The sequence below is a fragment of the Centrocercus urophasianus genome, unplaced genomic scaffold (assembly GCF_019232065.1).
Source record: "Centrocercus urophasianus isolate 14NV4802_14NV808 unplaced genomic scaffold, USGS_Curo_1.0 seq_13, whole genome shotgun sequence".
NCBI lineage: Eukaryota > Metazoa > Chordata > Aves > Galliformes > Phasianidae > Centrocercus > Centrocercus urophasianus.
This window is the reverse complement of record NW_024884475.1, coordinates 8,310,755-8,336,282: the sequence shown is the minus strand read 5'-3', so window position 1 is coordinate 8,336,282 and position 25,528 is coordinate 8,310,755. Positions and strand designations below refer to the sequence as shown.

Genomic DNA, 25,528 nt, shown 5'->3' with positions numbered 1-25,528 from the left:
GCTCTGACTCACCTCTTCCTACTGTTCCTTCATCCCTGGGCTGTACCTTGCAGCCAGATGACACAAAACCATTTCCTGCTCTCCCTTCAGCTGAGGGCTTTCAGGCACTTTCTCAGCAGCCAGGGCACTGTCAGCTTGGCTCTGTCCTACCACATCCCCAGAAGTGCCATCAGTGACCCCGTCCTGGGGTGTACCACAGCTCCTTGGTCTCAAGGACTGTTCATATTTGAAGTCCACAAATTGCCCCAGTCATTCACACCCACCTGAAAGCTGCACACAGGAAAAGTAATGATTTCCCATAGGCGTCAATGCACCATTTAATTGCTTAGGGCTAGGGATTGCTTTTCGATTATTTTCATCTTAAATATACATTGATACTTTAAGTATCTGTAGCTGGTCATCAGCAGACAAGAAGGACCTTTGTTCAACTCTTGATCATTGTCATTTGAACGATGCCCAGCTTTTGTAACAGGCTTTGAAGTGCTCTTCAATATTATCTCACTTAGGGGTAAATTCATGTTTATGGCATTCAACTTCCAAAGTTATTCTGCATCCATGAGATTTTGTAGTCAGTAAAGCCTGAGTGAAATCAGATTTGCTCCCTGATTCTGAGATTTTTTTCAGGTAATAAAGCTGCAGAGTACAATACAGTTAAAAATCATTAATTTAGGATTGGCATTTACATTTCATCTCCAGTTAATGTAGTCAAACTGAGAATAAAAGCAGTGTATACAAAGGGGAGCCAGACTTCACTAAGAAGTTAATAATTAATAAGCACTTTGATGGTATTTAGCCCATCAGCAAAAATGCAAAACAACCCCTTAAACGCTATAAATCTTACTGCAACAAACTGAGTTTGTATTTTCAGTAGCAGATATAGCCCAGCAATCTTTTCTAACACAACATGACAGCTCAGCATGACTTCTTGCAGCATTCCACCATCACCACAATTAATTTCAAAGGTACAATACCACAGTTGGGATTTTTATGGCTTAAGAAACTTAGGTTTGCTTAAACCAGTTAGCTGAGACCGATCAACTCAAACCAATTTAGGTTTGTGTAATTTCTCCCACAGAGGGATACTCTCAAACCTCATGGGCCAATGGTAGAAATGGAAAAATAACCTGTCAGCAGAATACAAGCTTCTGCTGTGCCATCGCTAATGTAACCCGGTGCCACACAAGGCTGTCTGAAGCAGCAGGTTCCTTGTGCTGCTCGTGCTGCCTGCAGGTTTCCCAGCTGCCAGGTCACGTTCCTCACATTTCTTATGCTTTCAGATCACAGCGCAATGGAAACGCGCTGTATATCCACAGCCTCACATTCAAGTAACTCTGCAGCATATAAACATGTTTCTTTAGTGAGAGCAGGTGGAACCAAAAAGCAATATAGTAAAAAGAACCACTTTAGAAAGCATTTGGGTACTGATTAAGAAACATCTTTTTAGATTACTACTGTCAGTATTTAAAAATAACAGGTTTATACACCTCCATTCTAGAGATTAGCTTCTTCAGGATCCAAAATTCTTTCAAAAACGCCAGGTACTTTGGATCACTCCATCTTACCTTTCATTACACAGGCATAACATAAAACTTTTATAATAAAGCATCAGCGTGGTGAAATATTTACTTTAGGGGTCAAGGCAGAGGAAAGAAGGGGGGAGGAGAAGGAATAAGAGACGTAAAGATCAGGAGCCTTGAAATGCTTAGAAAAAAAACAACCTCCCACTTCTCAAGGATTAACTTTCAGTTGAAACCAAAAACTGCTGGTTTAAAGCAGTTATGAAGGCAAAGAGAAATTCTGAACAAAGAACAACTGAAGGAATATCTGTCCTAACTTGCCTGAAACAAAAAGTTAGAAGACAAATTGTGTTGTTCTTGCAGATGCTAACATAAACGCTGAAGATGGTATATGAAACATCAACATTAAGACACATCAAGAAAGTTTTTAGCAAGGTTTCCACTTGCATTTCCATTGGATGATCAGGCAAATAGTTCAATACTCGAGTCACCCAACGGAAAGATCGTGCTGAAAGCCCACTTACTCCCTTTTCCTTAAGGGGAACTAAGAGGTACAACAGATCTCCATCTGGGGACTTATTTCAAGTTAGTGAAACATTGAAATGAATCAGAAGTTTTACAGGGCATGTAATTCAAGATGAGCTAGATTAGCAGAAACATACTATTTAAATGGTTTAACTTCACCTGGCTCAAATCTGCACGCAAGCTTCTGTGGTAGAGTCAAACCCAGCCCTCAGGGATGCATTTTGCTCGGAGCCCAAACACTGCAGCCTGGCTGAAAGAACTCCAGAATGTAAATAATGAGGGAAAACAATCAGGTTGCACTCGATCAAAATCTACCCATGGCATTTGCAATTGGAAGGATATGAAAACAGCACCTGGGGTGAGGATTATGATGCTATAACTTGGATGTATATGCCATGGGAAAGAACAGAAACAAAATTCATGTAGAATTATGGCTACAGTGGAAGAACAGGAGGTTTGGCTTAGAAGATATTCTATATAATGTACAAACCTTTTCATGCTTTACTTCCAACAATCCTAGAAATCACAAATCTTTTCATCTCTTCTAGCAGTTATGCAAAAGTTATGGTACAATTACAGTATAATTGCACATGCAATCAAAGCTTTTCATCTCCTAACTGGGGCAGAGCCAAGCCAGTTCCAAAGGATGGCTGCAACAGTCCGATAGCTGCGCTGACTAAAAAGGGGCAAAGCAGTACTTACATGGGACAGGAGAGGCAGTGGAGAAAACTGTTAGAGAGAACTGAAGAATTCCACTCTTAGAAGTGCAGTGCTTCATTTTCCTGCGTACATTAAACCACCTCCTCTCTTTTCAAAACTTAAACTGCTGCTCTTCTCCAAGTGAAGAACAAAAGCTGAAGACTATCATTCAACTAAAACAAATGGTGACAGGAGCAGCTGTTCCTACCAGCTAGCAACGCTGACAAGGAAAAACGTGCGAAAAAGTTATTTTGACCAAGAATGAAACCAGCACGTGCTTGGTACATTAAGCTACTGCTTTAAAGCTTATTCCAGAATTTCCAAAGAACGGCCAAGAGCTGCAAAGTTAATCAAAACAAGATGTCTCAAACAGTCAAGTTCAGCAAGAGATCCTCCAGTGCTCAGCAGCAGGACCACCCAGAAACATCTTTTAAGATGCAGGCCCAATGGAAAGCCTAACAGCTGGGGAATCAAGCTTAGGCAAGTTAAACCATTTTTTCTCCAGCGTAACATAATCTCCCCCATAGGACTGCTGAAGATAAAAACATCCTCATCCAAAGAATACAGCTGTACGCTTTAATTTTGCATTTTCTGATCTCAAAGTTTTGGTAAGGGTGACTATATAAAGCTCAGTTGTAATACTTCTTTATTGCAAACAGCACTGAAATTCTGAAGCATACCTACAACTGCAGGTAGTTCGAGTATTCTTGCATAATGTTAAAACACTCCATATTTGATAGCTGCTGAAAAGAAGACACTGGGGAAAAATATAGTGAGAATGCAACAAGGTTGTTTTTTTTGTTTTAGTTTTTTTTTTTTAAATAAACAGAGAAAAATGTCTTACAGCAATAGTTGTATTTTATTTTCTCTTTTAGTTTCAAATTGCAGTATTTTCAGCATTTCTTTAAACTTAAACAGACATCTAAAATTATATGCTTTCCTTTTATTTTGAGTACAATTGTTCTTTGGGTTGGGGCTCCAAGCTTCCGCTCATCACTGCCCTCAAGCTCTATAAGACAGCAGCACAGGGTGCTGTACATCACATGCCTTGGCCTTGTCCTTCGTCAGGTTGACCCAACTTGATGGTATGTGTACACAGACTGGTGGGAATGATAAGCTCACACAAATGCACGTGACAGAAAGCAGCGCATGCTTCACAAATGCTCTGCAGCATTCATACCCAGTCAACAGGAACGCAACTAAAACCTGGCATACTACAGAAGCTCTCCTGGCCATGACTGTGGGAGTCTCAAGATTTTTCAATGGATGCTTCAAAGTAGCATGCACAAAGAGTTCACCTGAAATCTCAATACAAGAGTAGCATATTGAACTTCCCAGTAATTTTGCTACATTGCTTACTCTGGTTCTTACAGCAGCTTGCTTTTTTTTTTTTTTTTTTTTTTTTTTTTTTTTAAACTTTAAAATAAGGAAACTATCTAAATTAAAGTACCAAAGTACTTTGCTCCTTTATAACTTTTATCATCTGTATCCCTGTAACCAGAATTTTTTTAAAAATAAAAGAGCAAAGAACTTACCATTGTCACATAGTTATTTCTATCATTAGTGCAAATTTTACTTGGGACTGTACATGGAAAAAGTCTGTTTTATGCAATGAATGTACTTGAACCAACACCTTTTACTCCCACCTCATCCCTTCCAACCACTGGGTAAGATTCTGAATGACCAAATTTAATTAGACTGCTTATTGCTATATTTATTGCTCATTATAATCTAAAAATTTCTTTTATTTAGGAAGCGTAAATGCTTAGGTATGACAGCTCCACCAACGTGTAAGACAAAAAAATACGTCTGCTGCTCTTGGAGAACTGTCTCTGCAGTGCTTTTGACACGACCTCCTCATCTGCTTTATGAAGTTAACAGCCATTTGTAAAGGAGAACGGTAAGACAGAACGCTCTTAAGGTAAATCTATCAAGTATGAACAAATGTCTTTTAATCCAAAAGCTTCCACTCATTCCCCACTTCATTTATCTAAATCTGTTCTATCATTACTTAATGCTTAAGGAATGCTCTATTTTTTAAGAAACAAAACTTCCTGGTACTGAGAAGGCATTCCTACTGAAGCAGGAGTACTGCTCAATCACTTAATTTGGGGAAGAAATGACATCTGAGTATGCGCTCAAGAGAAGATTTAAATACACTCACAATTTAAACTGGCAAAATGCATAAGTAGAAAAGAAAATACTCTGAATACAAAATACTCTGAATGCTTTCAATAATAAATTATTTTAAATGTTTTGCATTTTTTTTTCTTTAAATACAGTATCAGGATTTCTTGGTGACCACTGTTCTGCTGTTTCGTTCTGTTGTTGCAGTCCCCATCACAGACATCTTGATTCTTATCACTACAAGCAGAAAGGAGTGACTTCAAGTACAATTTCACCCCAAAAGAAGGGAGAATGGAGAAAGCAAGTAAAGGAAGAGGACAGCAAAGTGTGCTGCAGGTGACATGTTAGATTTGAAGCACTACTTGTGTGCCTGTTTCCACACTAGGAGGGCCCTTATTCCCTACAGGTCACTGAGAACTTCTAAAAGGAGCTGCTGTTCTTTAGAAGTTCCAGAAACGTGTTTCAGGAGGTATATAAATACTATGACAAATCTCCAAGAGAAGTCCAAGCAGATGGAGTAATTACTAGCAGTGAATCCACGAGTGTAAAACTGACTGCATCTGCTCTAAAGCTTGCCCAAAACTGAGTAATGGAAGTATTTGCTTAAAGGTCATTTGAGAGAAAGGGGCTTTGTCACATCAGGTGCTTCTCATCCAGCCATGCTGACTGCTTGGTTCAATACACTCCTTTCAGTGGTTGGAAAGATTCTATGGCAAGTCCCAAATCGGTTGGTTCGGAAAGTTTCATAAAGGGACTAGCTCCTGTTTTCCCAAGGTAAAGTAACCAACCATGTTAATCATGAGGAGCTTAAAATGACGAAGAATTTAACAGTTTGTAACACAACGTATACTGTTGGTGAGAATATGACTAACCTGATGCTTAAAAAATATATTAAAATCTATTTTAAAATTTGGAAAATAGCTTACAAAAATATCTTCACTTAAACTATATATCATACAAAAACTGACTGGTGTGTGGGTTTACAGTACAAAACGATTATTGGTGGTTACAAAAGGGAAGAGTGATCTATACTACCCTTAACGAATGCACAGGGCATTATATCTCACTGCCCTGAATTATTCTCTTGTCAGAATTAAGATAATTTCGATGCAACTCAAAACTTTCAAACAGTATCTATTAAATCATTTTCTGAACTCCTATTCAGCTTCTTTTAAAAATCACCACAGTGCTGTGGCCCAAGAAATAAGAGTAACCCAACTAAGGGCAGAAATAATTGCTCTAGATAGTAAGATCTGTAGAGAGCTAAATACAGCAATGTCTACAGTTGTTTCTACTGCCCATATTATCAGTTCTGCCTTTTCAAGAGGAAGTGACAGCAGTGGACAATTCCTTTTAAATCAATTTATGGGCAGGAGTAACAATTTTTGGTCTAGATTGGAATTAGTTTAAATACATGGGTTTAATAAATACAAATATACATATCTGTATACATTAAATGTTGTCACGTGTATAATTTCCACATATACATTATATACAGAAATACATACAAGTACATGCTCCTCCTGACAACACTATCTCATTTTTCCAAGTGTCACCAAAAGGTGTGATAAGGAGTTGAAGAGAGGTTAAATATAGGACGTGACTGAAAACCCAGCTATCATTTTCCTATAATTAAAAAATGAGAACAAATATAACTGAGGATGAATGCTATGCTCTCCCCATGCAACTCACAAATCAATGGGGTTTTTTGGGTGGTAAGTAAAAGCTAAATCTGGCTTGTGTAGTGCTATAAAATTGTGTGTCTAAAGCATTGTGTATGGCAGGTAATCAAAGCAGTTGTGTAATCTCACACTTTACCAGTCCCAAAGTAGACCACAGCAGCCTTCTGATTCTCAACTGCTAGTACAAATTTGTTCAAAGCGAGAAGCGGTTTGAATCCAGTTGACCCCATGTCTCAGTTAGGAAAGGTCAAATGGTTACTGACTACTGGGGAGCTTGCACTATTGTCTCTTAAATGCTGTGTAACAGATGAGAGCCATTTCTTAAGTATACAAAAAGCTGATCCAAAACAACTAGTCCTCTCTTTTACCATAACATCTCAAAATAAAGGAATTCAAAAGCTACAAGTGGACCACAAGAATGCCTCCTTAATACAGTCACTCAAGACACATTAAATCAACATATTCCAGTTTTAAAGCGCTTTAAGAAAAAGTGAGATGCAAAACAAGATGTAATCTGTACATTAAGATGGAGTTTCAAAAAGAACATAAATTTGAGCACAAGGAAAAATGAGGACAATACAGATGTCAAGACATTCAGTAGAGTGGCTTCTGTTCACCTTAAATTACAGCACAGCTCATGCATCACACATCTTACAATTTTACATACTGTACATGATATAGAAATAGAAATATTTAAGTTAAAATTTCTTTTACTGATATACTGTACTCAAATTTTGAATCCTGAGAGGAAAAAAACAGAAAAAAAAAAAGTGTGGTTACGTATGTGCACCACATCTCCAATACCACCAACACGTGCACCACAGGATATAAGAAAGTCTGGAGAGGAATTACATGCTGGAGTGTAACTCATGAAAGCCACCTTCTGTTGTCCTCGTTTGGGAGAGACAATTCAATTCAGCAATCTCTGTTTTGTACTACACAACAGTACATACATGTACATAAAAAACTAGGAAGTTTTCTAATGAATGCAGCTTGCAATAACTGAGCGTTTCTGTCGGTTTCTTACCAGCTGCAACACAGTGGCTTCAGCTGAAAGTTAGGAAGAAGAGCAACACCAGTTACCTTGCATGTAGCACTTGCTCACAGTTTACAGTTAGTAAATCTGTCTCAGGTTAGTCCCAAACATCACTTGTAGAACGTGGACAACTCCACCCACAGGTGCCTCGTGTCAAGAACAAAAAAAACTACGCTAGATTTTTCAGGTGATTTCAGTGCTGCAAAACACTTCTCCATGCATTCTGGAAGAAAACAAGTGGCAGGTCCAAGTTTATCACAAATGCAACCGCAGATACTTCCTCGATCTCACATTTCCTACAGTTTGCATCAGATTCCAACGCTAGTCATGCAATTTCATTATGCATCAGGACATTCAGCATGCTGTGACCTTGTGGACATTTTGCAAACAAGTCAGGAGGCGATGATATGGGGTTCCTGGAGATGCTACCACCTCAAACACTGACTGAAAAGCCCTCCGATCTAATTCTTCATCAATCTGATGTCGGTAAAAGTCCATGGCCACCAAACAGAAGATGTTAACATCCACTTGCTCCAGTTTTCCCATTCTGCTGATAATATGTGGGAGACTGAGATACAAGTTAAGGTCATAAATGACAGAATTTGAATATATTTGGTTTACTACTTTAAACACTGCTCTCCAATGAAGTGGTGTATATTTGAGCTCACTAACAACGTGAAAAACACTTTCATGTATTCACTGAACTGCTCCTACAGGAATCCTAATTCTTCAGTAGCTTATCACAATTTTTTATTTCCAGAAACTTACTTTAACCTAGCAGCCGTTTTTACCTAATGGAGGAAATGGTGCAATCAGCCTGAACTGCCCACAGCCACGGAGCAGTGCTGTCATGAGGAATCATTAGATTTCAGACATGATGACATTTGTTTATTTCCTGCCCAGTCATGAAAGGCAGCTTTTTTTTTTTTTTTTTTTGTATTTAATATTTTATTTTGTAGGAGGAATACTAGACAAAGAATTTAGAAGTGACTGCAAAGATATCCAATGAAGCTTTTTTAAAGCCTCTTAACGTAATGAATTTCCATATCAACCTCAACAGTCACAAGGAACAGGAATTTAAAAAATAGTTTTAGGTAACTGTATTCTCAAAAATCTGTTTAGAAGTTCTTTCTTCCTGAAACCTGAGGTACCAAAAGGACAATATCAAACACAGTACAGACAGAATAAAAGTTTGTTATTCTGGTTAAGGTTTCTTTTGTGTGTGTACTAAATTGTGTATTAAGCTCTCCTAAACTATCAGTGTCCTTTACAGAATCACATTTACCCAGAAGTGACACACATTCAGTCTGTTTAGGATACATTGCTGAAATCCATTGACTGGTGGAAGCACTGACAAAAAAACAGGAAAGACTCCACACTGCCATTGCCACAGGTGTTCTCTGTGTGAAATTAGAGAGAGACAGCATCACCCAGTCACGGACCATTGAGGACTGTCCAGTGGTATGCAGTGTCTGGAATACCTGCAAAAATATTTCATGTAGGAATAAAGACAAGACATACAGACACGGGAAGGAGTTTAGTTTCTCTTTTAAAGGTTTACCTCATCTACAAAGCTCTGAGATTCACAGAATTGTTGGAGACAACTCTAAGTGAGTCTACAGACTGGACTCAAGACACCTGTGGCAAATTGAAGTGAGTACACAAAAAGCAAGACCTGCATTGCATCTCTGTTTTTAATACATAAAGGGAGGTGCATACATGCACTCTTAAGCAATGCACGAGTCCAATACGTAGGTGATGAAACACAGGATACCAAGAAGCCCAACTATGTCTGCCAGAAGCTTGGCTGGTTTCATAGAACCATATGACCTGGAGTGCCTCCTCAAGACCAGAAGAATCTGAGCAGCAGAATCCCTGCTATTAATTTTCTCATTATTTCTCCTTTATCAAGGTGATTCTAGATCCTCCATTCCCCCCAGAACACAAAGTTCACAGCAGTACACCTCAAACACTGCTGAACAGCTTTTTAGATCTAGTGAAAATTATATTTGCCCCTTGTATTCAAGTACTGAAGACTGAAGAGCTGTCACTTACTTAACAGTTCTCTGAAATACGTAAGGAAAAAGATAGATATACATTACCTTATAAACTACTGTTGCCATAAATTGTGGATAAGGCTGCTGATTGGAGAGAAATTCTCCGATAACTTTATTCATTACATCTTGTGGAGGAAAAAAGTCATCAAGGAACTGTGGAAGGATTCGGGCTACTACTCTAGCTTCAAAAGGAAATCCCTTCCTGATCCTAAAAAGAATAGAAAAATAACATTTTATTATTTAACTCCAGTGATCATCTTGTTGTTTTCAAATTAATCGCAATAGGAAGAATACTCTATTTTCATCTTTAGATAGGCAAGTCTTAAACAAGAATCAAGACTTCACCTCATCTTACACTAACAGTCTAGCCTAAGAAATCTAACAAAGCTATAATAAATTCTATAGAAATTATTCCCTCACCTGCCCCTCCCCAACTTTTTTTCCATTTCCTTTCTCAAGTAGCCAACATTTTTTAAGTACTGGTTTAGAAACAAGATTTCACAATACAATTGCTGAAGAAGTTAAATGAGAATTAAAACTAATGAGGTTCACCAGCGTCCAGCACAAGGTTTGTGTAGACCAGGAGAAGAACAAATTGAGACCAGCACTGCAAAGGACTTTGGGGTTCTGATGAACAGATAGACGTGAGCATGCGCTTGCAGCCAGGAAGGTCAACTGTATCCTGAGCTGCATCAAAAGAGGTGTGCAAGGTGAGGGAGGGGATTGTGCCTCTCTGCTCTTGTGAGGCCCCATCTGCAGTACTGCATCCAAGCCTGGGGCCAACAGCACAAAAAGAACATGGTTGGAGCAGGTTCAAAGGAGGCTACAAAGGCTGGAGCACCTCCCCTACGCAGAAAGGTTGAGGGAAGCGTGCTTGTTCAATCTGGAGAAGAGGAGGCTCTGGGGAGACCTCACTGCGTATTTCCAGTACTTAAAGGGTGCTTATAAACAGGAGAGAGACTTACTTTTTACTGATAGTGACAGGACAAGGAGAAATGGTTTTAAATTAAAAGATGGGACATTTAGATAATAAGAAGAAATTCCGTACTCAGAGGGTGGTAAGGCACTGGAACAGGCTGTCCAGAGAAGCTGTGGATGCCCCATCCTTGGAGGCGTTTGAGGCCATGATTTTCATTCATAATATCTTTGCATATTTTTCAATCAACACCAGAATGACTAATATGTAACCAAGAAAAGCACTGTAAAGAGGGAGAAATCTTCAATTTACAGACTATCTTATTTAATGAAGACTGATTGGAACATCTTCCTAATAAATGCTGCATCTGTCAATGTGCTAAGATCAAGTCAGTAACTGTTGTAGGGAATAATCATAAGAAATTTTCTGCTTCCAGTATTCTTGTTTGTTTTACTAACTCTTAGGAGTGATTTTTTCCAGCACTGCTCTGTTCTCACTGAGTGCAGAAATGAAACCCTCATCCAGTTTTATGGAAAAACCACTGAACCTGCACAAAAAAAGCCAGCCATTATGCCACAAGCTACTATGCAAAATCTAACATGCTATGCTCACTTAACACAGCTTGAGATTGTCAGATCAGAACAGGGGTTATGAAATACTTCTATTAAATGAGTTCCATGTGAATACAGAAATGTTTTGTACCCTTCCACTGCAGTTACTTAACAGCCTTGGAAAGAGCAACATGTGGGTGGGGGAAGGGGAAAAGAGGTTTTAAACTCTTAAGGATGGTTTCAAAGATTATTTCCTGTAAACTAGGATTTATATCCTTGATTACAAAGAAGACATCCTGAAAAGCACTTAAGAGTTTGACCTGAAGGAAGCTGGAAATACATTTATAAAGAATTACAGTTTGTGCAACACTGAGGATCAGTTAGGACATGTCTGTTTTCCATTTACATTCCTGTACATTTGAGCTGCGTTCAACAATTCCATCAGTGTTACTGTGTATACTACAAGTATCAATTTTAAGCAACAGTAAGCAGAGAAATAACATTAATTAAATATTAGAACTGTCAGAGAAGTGAGGAGACAGTGCCAAAGAATCATTTCCCCATCGGTGCCCCACGACACATTTTACCAGGTTTCATCCTCTCACCTATCAAAAAGAACAGATACTCGTTCCATAGCCACGATCACAGATTCACTGTCGGGGGCTGCAGGATTTGCATCTGTGGAACGACTGGGGCTGACTTTTTCCTTTCCTAAACCAAAATAATTTGTTACAAATTTACTGCAAATGCCAGAATAAGACCTTTTTATCCTTGCTAGCAAGAACAAGTGAAAAAAAAAAATTAAAATTAGCACTGTTAGTAAGCTAGTCTTTCAGCACATCAAAAGGTATTTAAAAAACATATGATACCTGTATACATGCAAGTCAGCATTAGCCCAAGAGCTGCCATGGCTCTGTGGGGGCTCTGCACATTCACTCTGTCGACACTCAGTTTAACCAGAGATTCACTATCCAGCCTGGAAAGCTGCTCTGAAAGGAGGAGTCGTTCTAATCCCCTCAGGACACAATGGTAAATAATGGATGGTGTTGATTCATCACTTCCAGACACCATGACTCCGCACATCTGAAATACAGAAAAAAAGCCATCTACTTGTTTTTTTGAGGTCACCTTCTAGCAGTGCGCTTTTACAACTCTTCTGTGAGGAACTGCATGTAGGACTGCTGTTTAAAGGAAGCCTGATGAAAATAAAACTTCCGTCACAAAAATTAAGTCAAGAGTTAAAGATATCATATGGTGGGTGATCCCAAGTTACATAATTAGCTGTGATTGTGGGAATTACAACATACCTGTATAATTCCTGCAGAGAATTCAGGTCCTACATCAAGTGGATAGTTCTCTATCAAATAGAATGCAGCTGCACACATTACTAAGATATGCTGTTGGTTATGGACAGTCACACAACTGTAAATGAGAAAAAACACTAGTAGTTACTTACATAAGTTATCGAGGTCAGGAATTGAGACAATACAAACAAGCCCTAGAAATAGCAGGTATTTTTTCCACATCAAATTTATGCCGTTTTTAAACTGTAAACTGCACAATGCATCTCCAAGTGATTTGATTTGCACAAACTTGTCACATACTATAAGGAGCAATAGTTTTCATGGAAAGTCAGTGCAACATTCCCAAATATTTTTTCAGCAATATAATTTCAAACTATCAGTGCTTCACTTGTTTAGATGAAATTTATTCCATTACTGATCCTGCAAAGGTCAGTCAAGAAATATGACTTTGACAGAAAAGTAACAGAAGGTTTAGGGAGCACAATTTACCAGACACAAGAGTCTGAGAAAACAGCTTTCTCACTTCACTCTCAAGTAACTAAAAAAGTTCTGTAAATAAAATCTTAAACTGACTAATTTTCATTTGTAAAGTTTCAAAGAAAATGACAAGAACTTGAGCTGTCTGAAACAATAACCTGCTCTAAAAAGGAGTGAACATGGCAAACCATAAAGGAGCATGCAGCACATCAGTACACAACAGATCCAGTCAGACACAGAAAGAGCAGCACTGCAAGAAAAGCTATTCCTAGCTTTTCCTAGTTCCAATAAAGCAAGCCTGAAAATCTTAATAAACTTTTTTTTTTTGTTAGTTTTTAAAAGTCAGACTAAAGTAAGCTAGTTTACTTACACGTATTCTTTCACTTAAACAAAACCTCTCACTTATACTAAGAAGATGGTGGGAGGAGAGAAAAGTCTTACTGTGCTACTGCTCTCAAATTGGAGAGTAAATACTCGCAGATGATTGGAATGAGTTGCTTTGCTGTCTCATCGAGGAGGTCACACTCAAGGATATAAAGAATTCCATGCAGAGCCCCGATTCGACTGGGCATATGAGTGCTTCTTAAGGTAGATTCCAGCAGTCGACTTACTGGTTCAGCCACAGCTTTATCCTAAAACATTCAAAAGAAGTACTTATTACAAATAAAAACTGATAAATGTTGCCGTTTGGAAATACCTGGAAAAATTAAAGATTAGCAAAACAGAGACTGGCTTAAAATAGTACTTTGAATCAATGTCACAGGGCAATACATCAGATAAGAGATGATTTGCAGATTAACTGACTGAATTTATGCTATCAAAATAATCTGCTACGAATAATACATGCTATCCCATAATTTATAACCAACAAAGTGTGCATAGTTATACATGCTATTAGGGATTCACTGCTTATAGAGCTTGGGCTGGAAACTGTCACAATTACAGAATAGCTTGTGTTGGAAGGGACTTCAAGAATCATCAAGCTCCTAAACTGTTTTAAAAGCTGGTAAGTGTAACAGCCTGTGTACAAACAAATACTCTGCCATCTACTCAAATAACAGTAGGGTGCTTCCACTTACTTTTTTTCCCCAAAACCAACGGCACCTAGTTCTGCACATCTTTCTGTCCAACACTCCTACATTTAGCTAGTATGGTATACTTCACCAAAATACAACAGCCTACTAGAATACCTAAAAACCATCCTGTACTGCTAGATTTGAACAGTGAAATCTTATTTTTCTTGCAATGTATTCTAAGTATTTAGTTGAAATTATTTATTTTACTTTATTTTGGTATTTGTGAAGCATCTAAGATACAGGCCAGTTTTAAAACATGTGATCTTAGTTGCTCTTTTTAAGCAAGTTTTGAACATGACAGAGCATGGGACAGCATGCAGCCCTCAACTGGAATTAACCTTTTATTTTCTCCCACTTACAGAGATATGCAGCTGTTCACTTGTGAGAAAGTGTCATTAACTCACTGAGTGGGTAACTGCAGCGCAGTCAGAACAAGATGATCTCTGCAACTCCTTTAGTACGTCTGGAATCATTTCCACAGCACTCCCCAGTACAGGTGCTGCAGCAGTAGCTACTCAAACTACTGTCCCAAAACGTTTCAAAACATTTGTTATCACTATTATCAATACAGTTTTATGTTAGTTTCATATGGAGTTTATAGAAGCGTTAGCTCAAAAAGTATCATTTTTTTTTTTTTCAGAAGTATTACTCTCTGAAACATCCATTGAAAGATACTATTCTTCTCTGGCATACATAGTTAAAGAGAGTAACATTAATTTGCATTGCTAAATGTCCATTCCCCAAATATGGAATGACACAACAGAAGTAAAAAAAAATAAAAAGAGCAAGGGAAAGAAAAGAGATACAGGACTATCAAGTCAAGTGTCTTTGTATCTTAAAACAAGAAAGATCAACAACTGGCAGATTTTGCAGTGGAAGATAAGGACTAGTACACCTACACTCATCAACTTGAAATAAGTTTCCATGAGAATTTCTTACCATCCCAAGAACAGCTGCAGCCTTACAAGTAGCTGGTATCAAATACTGTATAAGAATCTCGTCTTCTGATGGATGCACCTTTCGCAATTCTGTCAACGTTGTATACATCATCTCAAACTGATTTCTTTCTGTAAATAAGTCCGACACTGCCAGGAGCTACGCACAAATTAAAATTGAACACACAAAAAGCCCTTTAGTAGTCCCTTAGAAGAGGCATCTCCTTTAATTGCTAGCAAATATCCTTTAATTGACCAGATGTTTGGAAAAAAAAACTATTAACTGGTGCAGAATTCTACCATCCATCCCAGTAAAAAATTACCTCAAAAGGATCCTTTTTTTCCCCACAAAGTTTACAAAATCAAATCCACTACAGTAAGTAATTCTGTAAAACGAATGAATACTGCCACTTACAATGTGTTAGAACTCCCAAAACTACACAACAGACAATCTGCAAAGACGGTTTAATCTAGGCCTCCTTATCAGAGCATAATGCCTATCAAAACACATTCTTTAGTCTTGCTTGCATACTTTGTCACTTTAGTCCTTCAATACATTGTTTTTTGACTTTTTTTTTTAGGGAGAAAGAATATGCAAAACCCTGAAGTACGTTTATTGTAAACAATCAATTTTAAAAGGACTGCCACATGACATTAGGATGTCTGTAATGCAGTAGCAAAATACTCAAATTCAGGTGCTTACATTGTTTCAAATGTTGTAATGTTATAATTGCACAAGTTATATTTCCACACTAACCATGTAATATCAATGCCAAGAAAAAACCTTTTTTTTTTTTAAAAAAAAAAAAAAAGTCAGCATTTCTTACATATTAAAAGATCCTTTACAAATGATGCTTAACTCCAAAGATTTGTTAACATACACTCAACAATTCAGAACAATATTTTAGACTTACTGATCGCACAACTTCACTAATCAATATGACTGGCGTTCTCTTGTTAGGGTTTGATGGCAATATCCACTGACTATACAGTTCAAGTAAGAACTGAGAACAAGAATGTATATCTACACCAGCCCGATGCTTCCTGCAAAGCACGATAAGCAAAGGTTAAAATGGCTGTTCTTAAGTTCTGTCAAAATGCTCAGGTTAAAAAAGGTTTCAGTACTTACATTTTTATCTTATTTGCATCCAGTGTCCAATTAAAAAAAGCTGTTTTACTCAACTCTGAATTTTGATTATATAAAAGGTTATTTGATAAGTTAAAGGAGAAGCAACATACCTGGTGTTAATAGGAGAGGTTGGTGGTGAGGAAGGAACAGGTACATCATTCTCATCTTCCTCATCCTCACCCCACTCTTCTTCTCTCAATGGAGTGATATTATTTCCTAACCATATGGAATGTATAGAGACCTTACAGCAAGATTAAAAAAAAAAGGGAATTCATCAATGTCCTCAGTCAGATTAGTAAAATTCCAGAAGTCCAGTATATTTTTCATTTAAATTACAGCACGTGAACACAGCTTCAAGCATCATCCACATGAACTGCACATCACAATTTTTTAAACGTTTTTCAGTGTTTCAGTTGAACTTGGTACGATGTGCACACATCATTCAAAGTTAACACATTAGATCCTAAATCTGAAGCAAAGTGAATGTATTCGCAATTCATACTGAGCAAGGAAATAATTAAGAACAGTAATGACTGCAACTCAAACTAATTGCAATTTAACCTTTCTTCCGAAACGAGAACAGAATGCAATGTTAATTACTTTCACTCAGGCTATCTATAAAGAAAGCCTCTATGTTCTTCAGGTTTTCTTTATAAAATTTAGGAAAATCCCTATGCATTTAAAGTTAAAACAACACTGCACAGTTGTCCAGTAATTTCTCTTTTCCTAAGAACAGCTGTATGCTTGCAATAGCAAATTAAAATCCAAAAGCTGAAGTTAAGCCTAATACCACAGGGGCTTTTTAACACATAGGGCTGAAGAGTAGAATAATTGCATAGCTGGCTCAAAGGCCGAGCACACACACATAAGCAAAACTTCTGAGAGGTGGATTAACTGGCTGAGAGGAATCATGCAATTATTATCTACTCTTAATGTCAGAGGCCTTCATTTAAACTTGATGTTAAGCAACATTTCTCATCTGGATTTCCAAGAATTAGAAGCAAATGTAATAAAAGTCAAGTTCAAAGTTAAGTTTTAACAAACCTGCCCCAGTTTATAATCCATATCTCCTATTTCTCGTTCAGTATTGATTTGCAATAAGAGTTTTTCATGGCTGATAAGAGCACCTAAAGCAAAACAGAAGGCAATTTTAAAATATATATATCTTAAAATGGCTTATTTACTTGCAAACTGGGTTTCAAATTCCTAACAGTATCATTTCTAAGTTTTTAAATCGAAGAGAAGTTTACTCACTCCAACAAAGGCACCTACCTGTACTAACAGGAGAAAGTGATGGAACAGGGTCCCAAGCTTGATATAAGTGATGAGTAGCAATATTATCTCTCTTAGATACCATTGCTTGGATTTCTTGTTCGACAATCCCCCTGATAACACTTAGCTTCCTCCCAAACCTGAAAACCCAACAGAAATTGATTAAAGCAGATTTTCCCTTTAACAATTTTGTGCAAGTCTGACTAGCTTACTCTACAATGTTGCGCGTCTACACTTACTGGCATTTTAAGGGATGCTAAAACTGAGAAATGTTTAGAGATACATTCTGCACACTGCTGACTAGATTTTACATTCATTGTCTTCTTCCAGATACTGTCTTTTTACTCAGCAAGTTTATGCGACTTCTGTGCAAACAAATCCACCTTTATACACACATTAAAAAAAATACAGTCTGTGCATTTTTGCTATAGCTAGATTAAGCTAAATGTAACTACATATTACTCACAAATATAAAATTCACACACTTCAAAGTAAGTGGAAAAAAAATACCTTGTGTCCAGAGCTTTTAAAGCTTTGTTGCGAGGCTGCTGTTCCAAACAACTGACTGCTGGATTGCCTGCAACAGGTATTGTCATTGCACTCAGCACCAAGGAAGTTATGGCTTGTACTGCAAGAACATTAATTTGGGTCCTCTCTGTATCTTCCTGTAAAATGAACTTACTGTAATTTGAATCGGAAAAAAAAAAAGAGTCCTGAAAACCCTGAATATAAATTGCCATTAACAAGCCTGGCTACTAGACTTCCTCCTAGCCAGATATCTGGCTATCTAGCTGACACTGACAGGCGCAATGCATGCAATGCACAGCAACTAGATGGAGAGGCATCCTTCCATCACTGAAATTCTACATGGACACTCTTATCCTAACAGCATTAAAACCTCAAGGTGTCCCTTTCAGAGCGTTCAAATTGTACATTTTTCTTGTTTGAACTAATCCATTAGTTTCCTGTTGAAACAAAGCATCAAATGAGACCAAATCTGAGTTCGATAGCTTCTGAAGTTTCCACATTAGCTAATTTCATTCACAACACTTTTAGGAAAACAACTCAAGCTGATCACTGATTTTTCAGCAGCATTTTTCTGGGTATCTTTAACTAGATACAGTCATTACTCTAATGCTGCTTTCAAACCACAATGCTACAGATTCAGTATTTAGCACCACTGATAGATAGGCCTAAACTCACATGGACATGCAGACAAGGAACTAAAACCAGAAGTAGTCTCTCCATTTTGGTCACTACTTTTCTGTTTGACAGACTTATTAACAGAAACAGCTTTCCTTAGTTCCAATTAAAATCTAATTTAAAAAACACTCAGCGAGCAACATTACCTCTTGTTGGTTCTCCTCTTGGTCCATTACAATAGGCTGAGTCACAAGTACACCAAGTAAAGTAGCCCAAGTCTCTTCAAACTGGGTACGGCTGATCCATCCTAAGAAAACACAGCAAAAGCCATTTGTGTCTTAATACAAAACTAAACATGAAACATTAAACCTGTGGAAACAATGTGCTATTTCATACCACTTCCTCTTCAACTGAGAACTTTTGTAATCATTACAAATTAATTATAAACTGTTCTATTTTAGAAAATAAAAAATTGGAAGGGCTCCGAACAATATCATCTTCATATCAGGTTCTTTTTTTTTTCTTTCCTATTTTTACCATACATACAGATATTTTGACTGTCCAGTGTTAAAAAGTATGGCATCTATCAGGTTTTCAAAATAGAGAAGCATTCAAAAGCTGGACTTTCTTTGAGGACTAATGTAGCACCAAACTCAGTCATCTGCTAACTTCACAGCACAGGCAAAATGCTCAGTAAGAGCCAACTGCATTCAATTTTAATTCTGTACATACCTAGTGTGTTAATGCGATAGATGAACTCTTTAAAGATTTCTTTTTCTTGAAGAAATTCTACTGGGATTTCAGGAAAAACTGTGCCAAAGTCACCTGCAGGCTTTGGCGACCAACCTAATTTCCAGACCTGAAATGCAAAGTAAGAAAGATTATTACTGTTCCAAAACAGTAACAGCACTAACATGACAATAATACTTGCATATAACACGATTCAAATGCAATGAGACACAAATCAGTAAAATAATTCTCCAAATAAAAAAAACATACAGAAAGATTACATAGCTAATGCAAGTAGCACATTTTGCACTTTTTCTCTGCATATTTCTCACTATAAATTAATTATTTAATCCTACCTTCTGAGCTAAAGCATTAAAGAAAATGTTGCTGTCACATATTTCAGTTTAAAACTTAAGTTATGCTAAGTACCAGGTAACACCTGGATTGAGTACAGTAATACAGGGATAACAAATAATAGATGGCTAAAGAAGCATAAAGATGCATCTGAGAGTGGCCAAATAAGTCCTCATTTATGAAATTAGTATCTTTTGCCATCCCCTCATAAACACAGTGCTGAGAAACTCTACATAGGGATCAGGAAATCCACTTCTGCTTTACCTCATAAGAACTTAAATACATTTCAGATGATTGTTTTTTAATATATCAACTTGAAATCATTTCACAACATTAACAATACTTTTGAGGTAATCATGAAGTGTTATTAAATCCACAACATGTCTGCCAAAAAGGAGAGACTGAAATACTTTGTCCAAAGGATCTACAGTAATTTAGGAAAAATGCACAATCTGAAAGTACCTGCATGGGATGCCATGGTACCACCACTGAACACCTGACTTAATTTAGACACTGGGACCACCTCAGCATCCTTGCACCACTGTGGTACTTATCATGTCATCAAATGAACTTGTGAATCAATGTCAAAGACATCCATGTATATTTTGCACTCTTTCCAGGTTAAACAATTTTGCAGAACAGAAGGAAATATTAAACCCTATAAAAAATCCCAAATCCTTGCCTAATTTTCTTTCAATTACTGCCTGGACATTCATCCAAGAATGTAAGGAGCAAATTACACCCTTTTCTAGTTAGAATTCTTACTTCATAACTTTGTTTCATATCTTTACAATGTTTTACTATTTAGAGTTTCAAAACCTAAACTGGGTGATCAAACCAGATACTGCTCGAGTCCTAATAATATATAAGTTAAGATGCCGTCTGGTTTATTTATGCAAAAAGTTCTCCAGAAGCTTTTACAGCCTGAAAATTAAACATAATGAACATACCAAGGGAGGCACTCTTGTGTAACTGTTCACTAGAGGCAGCCTTGCTAAACTGATGATGATATTCTTGAGAACAGGAGTAAGAAATGCTGGGATACTGCTGTTTCTATGATGACCCAAAGCCAGAGCAGTCTGCAAACATTCCACCATCTCAGCTATCATTTCACAAGCTGCAGTAATGTGTTTCACTTCTTTTGGGGGAGAAAGAGAGATTTATTTTTATGAATCTATTTCAAAACACACCAGTTAAATTCATATAAAAAGAAGTATAAAAGCTTAATTAAAATACATGCTAAGCAGTACAAAACCACGCTAAGGACACAGACAAAAAAATGTTCTATAGCAGTTAGCTAGTTAAAAAAAATACTACCACCACCTCCCCTGCAATTCTTTGTATTGCTTGCCAGTCTCAGTGCTAGAGAATATCAATAGCTGAGATCTGCCAGAAAAACATGCAAGAAAAGCAGAAAACATGCAAGTTTCCTAACCCCAGCAAGAGCAAGCCACATTGAACAGAGCTTTTCTTAAAATGTAAAGTGATGAAACTCACTTATCTCATAAGAAAGCACTTTCATAGCTGGCTCTGAGCTAGATCTGATAAACAGGTCCATTCTCTACATGGAAATGAAATCTTACACTAAACAATCACAGCTGGATATAGAAGACAATGCTGACCATTCTAGAGGACTTGACTTTCACCCAGTACTGTACTCCCATTAGAGCATTAAGACAGAAAAATGAATCTGTTATTTGTTTTTAAAGATATGTTAATTTTCAGATTCTACCCTCATGGGAAATTTAAAAATCCTACAGCATTTTAAAAAGCTCAGTCTGCACAATGCTGCACAGCTGACAAAACTGCCCAAAGAAAAATCTCCATTAACGTTTCAAGCTTTCAAGTAAAAAATACATGTATGGAAACTGTCAATCTATATCTGATAAGCCTTTATCAAATAGAAGCTTTCAGATAAAATCTTGTTAAAAAAAAAAAAAAAATCAGTAACTGAATTTTTTCTTTTTTGAAAATCTAAAACAAACGTGGAATTGAATGTTTACTTACTGTGCATGTTTGAATCAACTTCATTCTCATTTAAGCCTTTTGAAACATTCTTCTTTCTTTCTGGACTAAGAAGTTGATTTCCAGGTTCAACTGCAACTGAATTTAGAGAAAAATATATATAATGGTAGTATCTTTTAAATATCATACACCCTTCTTTTTTTTTTTTTTTTTTCCTTACAGCAGTTAAAAATTTACATTTCCAAAGCACTTGCTGAGATCAAAAATAAACACAAAGTTTTAAGTGTTAAATTAAAACACTCAAAATAAAGCATCACAGAAGTGACTGGAAAGGACTCACAGGATATACTGCAAACACCTAGCATTGAATCAGTGGAACTATTAAGAATTTTTGTTTCATAGCTGTTCAAATGGGACTCACCTGCTTCTATGATAAACTTAATGCAATTAATTAAGGAGCAAGCATATGTCACATTAACTGCAGAAGCCAGCAAATTCCAGAGGCCAGGCTGCTGTAAAGTCAGACAGCAGCAATCCAGAGCAGCTTGCAGATCTATACTTATTGGAAGTCGGTCATGTATTAGATGCCATGATAAGGCCTATGAAAAAATAAACAATTGCTATCAGAACAAAATTCTCAAAGCATATCACTTGATAGTTGAAGGTTTTTGTTGGCTTTTGGTGTTTTTGTTTGTTTCCAGCAATACATAATATATATTTTTTTAATAAGTAAGCTGTACAGAAAAAATGATTTTGTTTCTTGAGAAAACAGAAAAATAACAAGAAAATGAAGAGCATTATACAGAGGGAAAAAAAGGAGGCAAAATAAAAATTAAACAAACAAACAAACCCTTGTATATCTAATGTCCCAGAAACAGTGCAGGGCATTTTTCCAAAACGTCAAGATCACTGTATCTTTCAGCCAATTTCTTTTTGTAAAAAGCTACCCTCGCCCAATAAGCCCACCTGATTTTCTGGCACAGATCAAGTAGAAGAAACACTGAATAAACTTCTGCAGTAACACAAGTTGCCTGGATCAAAATTCATTCCATGGTGATCAATTTAAGTCAAAGTTGGTTCCCTCCCAATATTTCACCACATCTTTATTTACGCTTTAGTTTCTTACCTCTATTGACATCACGACAAATTTCAGGATGTCATCCTCTTTGTCAGGAGGAACACGGAGAGTGGTTGGTAGTTTGGAGAGTAACAACAAGTACTGAGCGAGTGCACGACAAAGCGTCATCGCAGACTGATACATCACCTCATCACCTACAAGACAAGACAGGACGTAATCTACAAGTTTGAGTTTTTCTGTCAATAAATGTTTTTTTAGAATTATTTCATAGGCATTTTTAAGACAACCATCTTGACTTTTTTTTTTTTTTTTTTTTTTTAAATAGTAAGTTCATGCATTGACAGGCCATCTGGAAACCACCTTTGTAGAGGAGAGAATAAACTTAAAGAGACCATTATTTCTATTACCAAAGATATCGTTTAGTTTTTTCCAGTAGGCTGATGGCTCAGTTGGCAAAAGCGGCTGGAAAACCTGGTGGCTGGCAGGAAGGTTCAGTACAGTGGCAGACACATGATCCAGTGTTACCCTCCGAGCTGCTTCAAAAAGGCTACTCTTCTGGTCTCGTGAGATTTCATGCATGCCAAGGCTTAAACAAGGTGCTAACAAGCTCAGGTTGAATTCCTGAAATTAAACAGTAAGTACAAAGTAAATAAACTGCTTTTAAAGAAAAGCAAGCATTTGACAGAACTGCTCTCCCAATTAATATAATGGTAAATTAACAGTTTATTAATTTACAAGATTCTACTATGGTGTAACAACACCATAACTGAGATCACATTTGTCTTCAGTTCAAATTCTGAACATCAATATCCTGGTCTGGAAGGAAAAATCAATATGGCCAGTACAATTTTTCAGAACAGAATATGAATAAAACTGCTGAAATGTATACAAAGAATCTTCAACAAGTAAGATTTATTTGTTGATAAACTGATTCTTAAAAAGATTTCATCATAAATAAGTGCAAATTTCTCAGTGGGGAAAACAAGGAAACTTCTGCTGTATACTTCCCAGATAAGTTACATCCCTGTTACTCAAACAAAATAGCTCTGTGTATTCTGCCTGAAAACTTAATGCATTTCCCTTTTTTCTTTTTCCCTAACCTTATGCTCAGAAGTTATTTAAAAACACTTTTGCTGAAACTTTCCAAAGACATATCAAGGAAAACAAACAGCAATTCACCCAAAATATTAAAATTTTAGAAATATTTGTTAGCAGAGGGTTGAAAAGTACAAGCTCTACCAGTTATTTGGTGTGTATGCTCAGACAGGTCACTCTCCAAAAAACGAAAGAAAAACTACCACCACCATCATGAACCATTTCACAAACATCACAGGAATTTTTATCCTCTTAAAGAAAAAACAGTAGAAAAAAATAAGTTTGAAAACAAAACTTTAAGCTCACCTTCGCTTAAATTTAAATTCTGCCTTCTCCAAAAGTACCTCTAGTAAATTGAATCTTAAATTCTAAAAAGTCTGAAAGGCATTGTTACTCCACAGGATCTGTATTTGAATACTACTCACTTCTCAAAATGAGAAAGTATAAAATATCTTTAGTTTCCCATTATCATTTCAGCATGCCAACAATAAATGTACTGCAGAGAATTTGAGCAAATTATGCTCTTAATAAACGCAGCTGTGCCTCACTGCAGATTCACCATTTGTGTCACATGAGAGCTATATTAGAAGTAAACTAGTATAATGATCAAAAGTTTCAGAATCATCTGGTCTTGTAAAAGGCTGTACACAAAATTATGTAAAATGATAGAACTGTGGATATGTGAACTTCCTCTTCACTTCCACTCCATACACACAATCTGTACTATTAGAAAACTATTAGCACCATTGCTAGACAGAGCCAAGAAACATTCAGCATTTCATTTCCCAAACCTAATGAAATCCAACAGGTCAAGAGCTAACATTACGTAAATCTGAAAGGTATGCATTTAAGGATCTAATCTATTAATACTACCAACTAGAATATCCAAAACAATTTGATACAACATCTTCAGCTGATACTGTTCCATCAGACAAAAAAGTTACCTTGCTGTTCATGAAGGAGTTCAGGTCAGGCTGAGGAATTCTGTTTAACAGTTCTGCACCTTCTAGTAATGCTGAGTCAGACTTGATGCAGCACTGAGACCTCACCAGTGACATATACCACTCCTTTAATAATTGAAGAAAACAAGTTCATTACAGATTCTATTTTCACAAAATTAAAATGATTTCAGGGGTGGAGGGAGAACTGCTTAATGTCATTTAAGTGTGGTTCTTTTAAGAGATCTCTAGGCCACATTAATGTCAACAACAAGAACAAAAAAGAAACTGCAAAAAAAAAAAAAAAAGCCATGAGAAAATGCAAAATAAATGACTGATGAACAGACCATCTTAAAGTAAGATAAATAGACAAGTTGTCTATTTCCATGGAGTCTGGACAGGAAACAAAGCCAAAAAAGCTTAGCATATGGCATAGGTATATTAGGATTGAAAAGCTGATGACAGCATTTAGAAAACCTGGAATATTTGGTAATCAAGTATAATAATAAAAAAAAAAAATACGGCAACAAGGAAAGAAAAGTCTTCAGAATCAGTGGTCTATCATATCAGATGAAGACAGCATCTACACTGAAAGATGCACTGAAACAAATTAAGACTTACTCCTTACATTTATAGTGCTGAGCCTAGAGGAATAAGTTAAAAATATAACTAATTTAACTGAACAATATTAAGAGCCAATTTTTTTTGTTTCCTTTATCAATTAATGAACATCCCAAGGCAGCTGATACTAATTAGAATCCAACTGTGGAGGAAGCATATGAAAACTTCCTTTGTGCAAGATTGAAGTTACACAGAGGAAGAAGACAGAAATCCACAAGCAAATGGTTTCTGGACACAGCCTTTCCTCTTACTATCTAAGTTGTTCTCAGTCCTTCTATTAAGTCAGTGTGTTCCACAACTTA

General features: G+C 36.8%; 1 protein-coding gene across 3 annotated transcripts in view; it reads right to left on the bottom strand.

Moving 5' to 3' along the window:
- Nucleotides 1-3,581: 3,581 nt before the first annotated feature.
- The window catches only part of HTT (huntingtin), a 78,682-nt gene continuing 56,735 nt past the window's right edge, over nucleotides 3,582-25,528 (bottom strand). For 2 of the 3 annotated variants that reach the window (XM_042811731.1, XM_042811732.1), the window contains 21 exons: nucleotides 24,612-24,734; nucleotides 22,980-23,193; nucleotides 22,621-22,766; nucleotides 21,916-22,093; nucleotides 21,537-21,632; nucleotides 20,480-20,667; nucleotides 19,179-19,305; nucleotides 18,653-18,753; nucleotides 17,814-17,968; nucleotides 17,304-17,443; nucleotides 17,076-17,158; nucleotides 16,142-16,272; nucleotides 15,817-15,946; nucleotides 14,907-15,062; nucleotides 13,333-13,523; nucleotides 12,418-12,532; nucleotides 11,980-12,193; nucleotides 11,716-11,821; nucleotides 9,689-9,851; nucleotides 8,907-9,067; nucleotides 3,582-8,154 (listed from right to left, as the gene is read on the bottom strand). In XM_042811731.1, the coding sequence (XP_042667665.1) occupies nucleotides 7,941-8,154; nucleotides 8,907-9,067; nucleotides 9,689-9,851; nucleotides 11,716-11,821; nucleotides 11,980-12,193; nucleotides 12,418-12,532; nucleotides 13,333-13,523; nucleotides 14,907-15,062; nucleotides 15,817-15,946; nucleotides 16,142-16,272; nucleotides 17,076-17,158; nucleotides 17,304-17,443; nucleotides 17,814-17,968; nucleotides 18,653-18,753; nucleotides 19,179-19,305; nucleotides 20,480-20,667; nucleotides 21,537-21,632; nucleotides 21,916-22,093; nucleotides 22,621-22,766; nucleotides 22,980-23,193; nucleotides 24,612-24,734 (3,132 nt within the window). In that variant the 3' untranslated portion in view covers nucleotides 3,582-7,940. Of the gene's footprint in view, nucleotides 8,155-8,906; nucleotides 9,068-9,688; nucleotides 9,852-11,715; nucleotides 11,822-11,979; nucleotides 12,194-12,417; nucleotides 12,533-13,332; nucleotides 13,524-14,906; nucleotides 15,063-15,816; nucleotides 15,947-16,141; nucleotides 16,273-17,075; nucleotides 17,159-17,303; nucleotides 17,444-17,813; nucleotides 17,985-18,652; nucleotides 18,754-19,178; nucleotides 19,306-20,479; nucleotides 20,668-21,536; nucleotides 21,633-21,915; nucleotides 22,094-22,620; nucleotides 22,767-22,979; nucleotides 23,194-24,611; nucleotides 24,735-25,528 lie in introns of those variants that run through there. The other variant, XM_042811733.1, reaches the window with a different exon arrangement.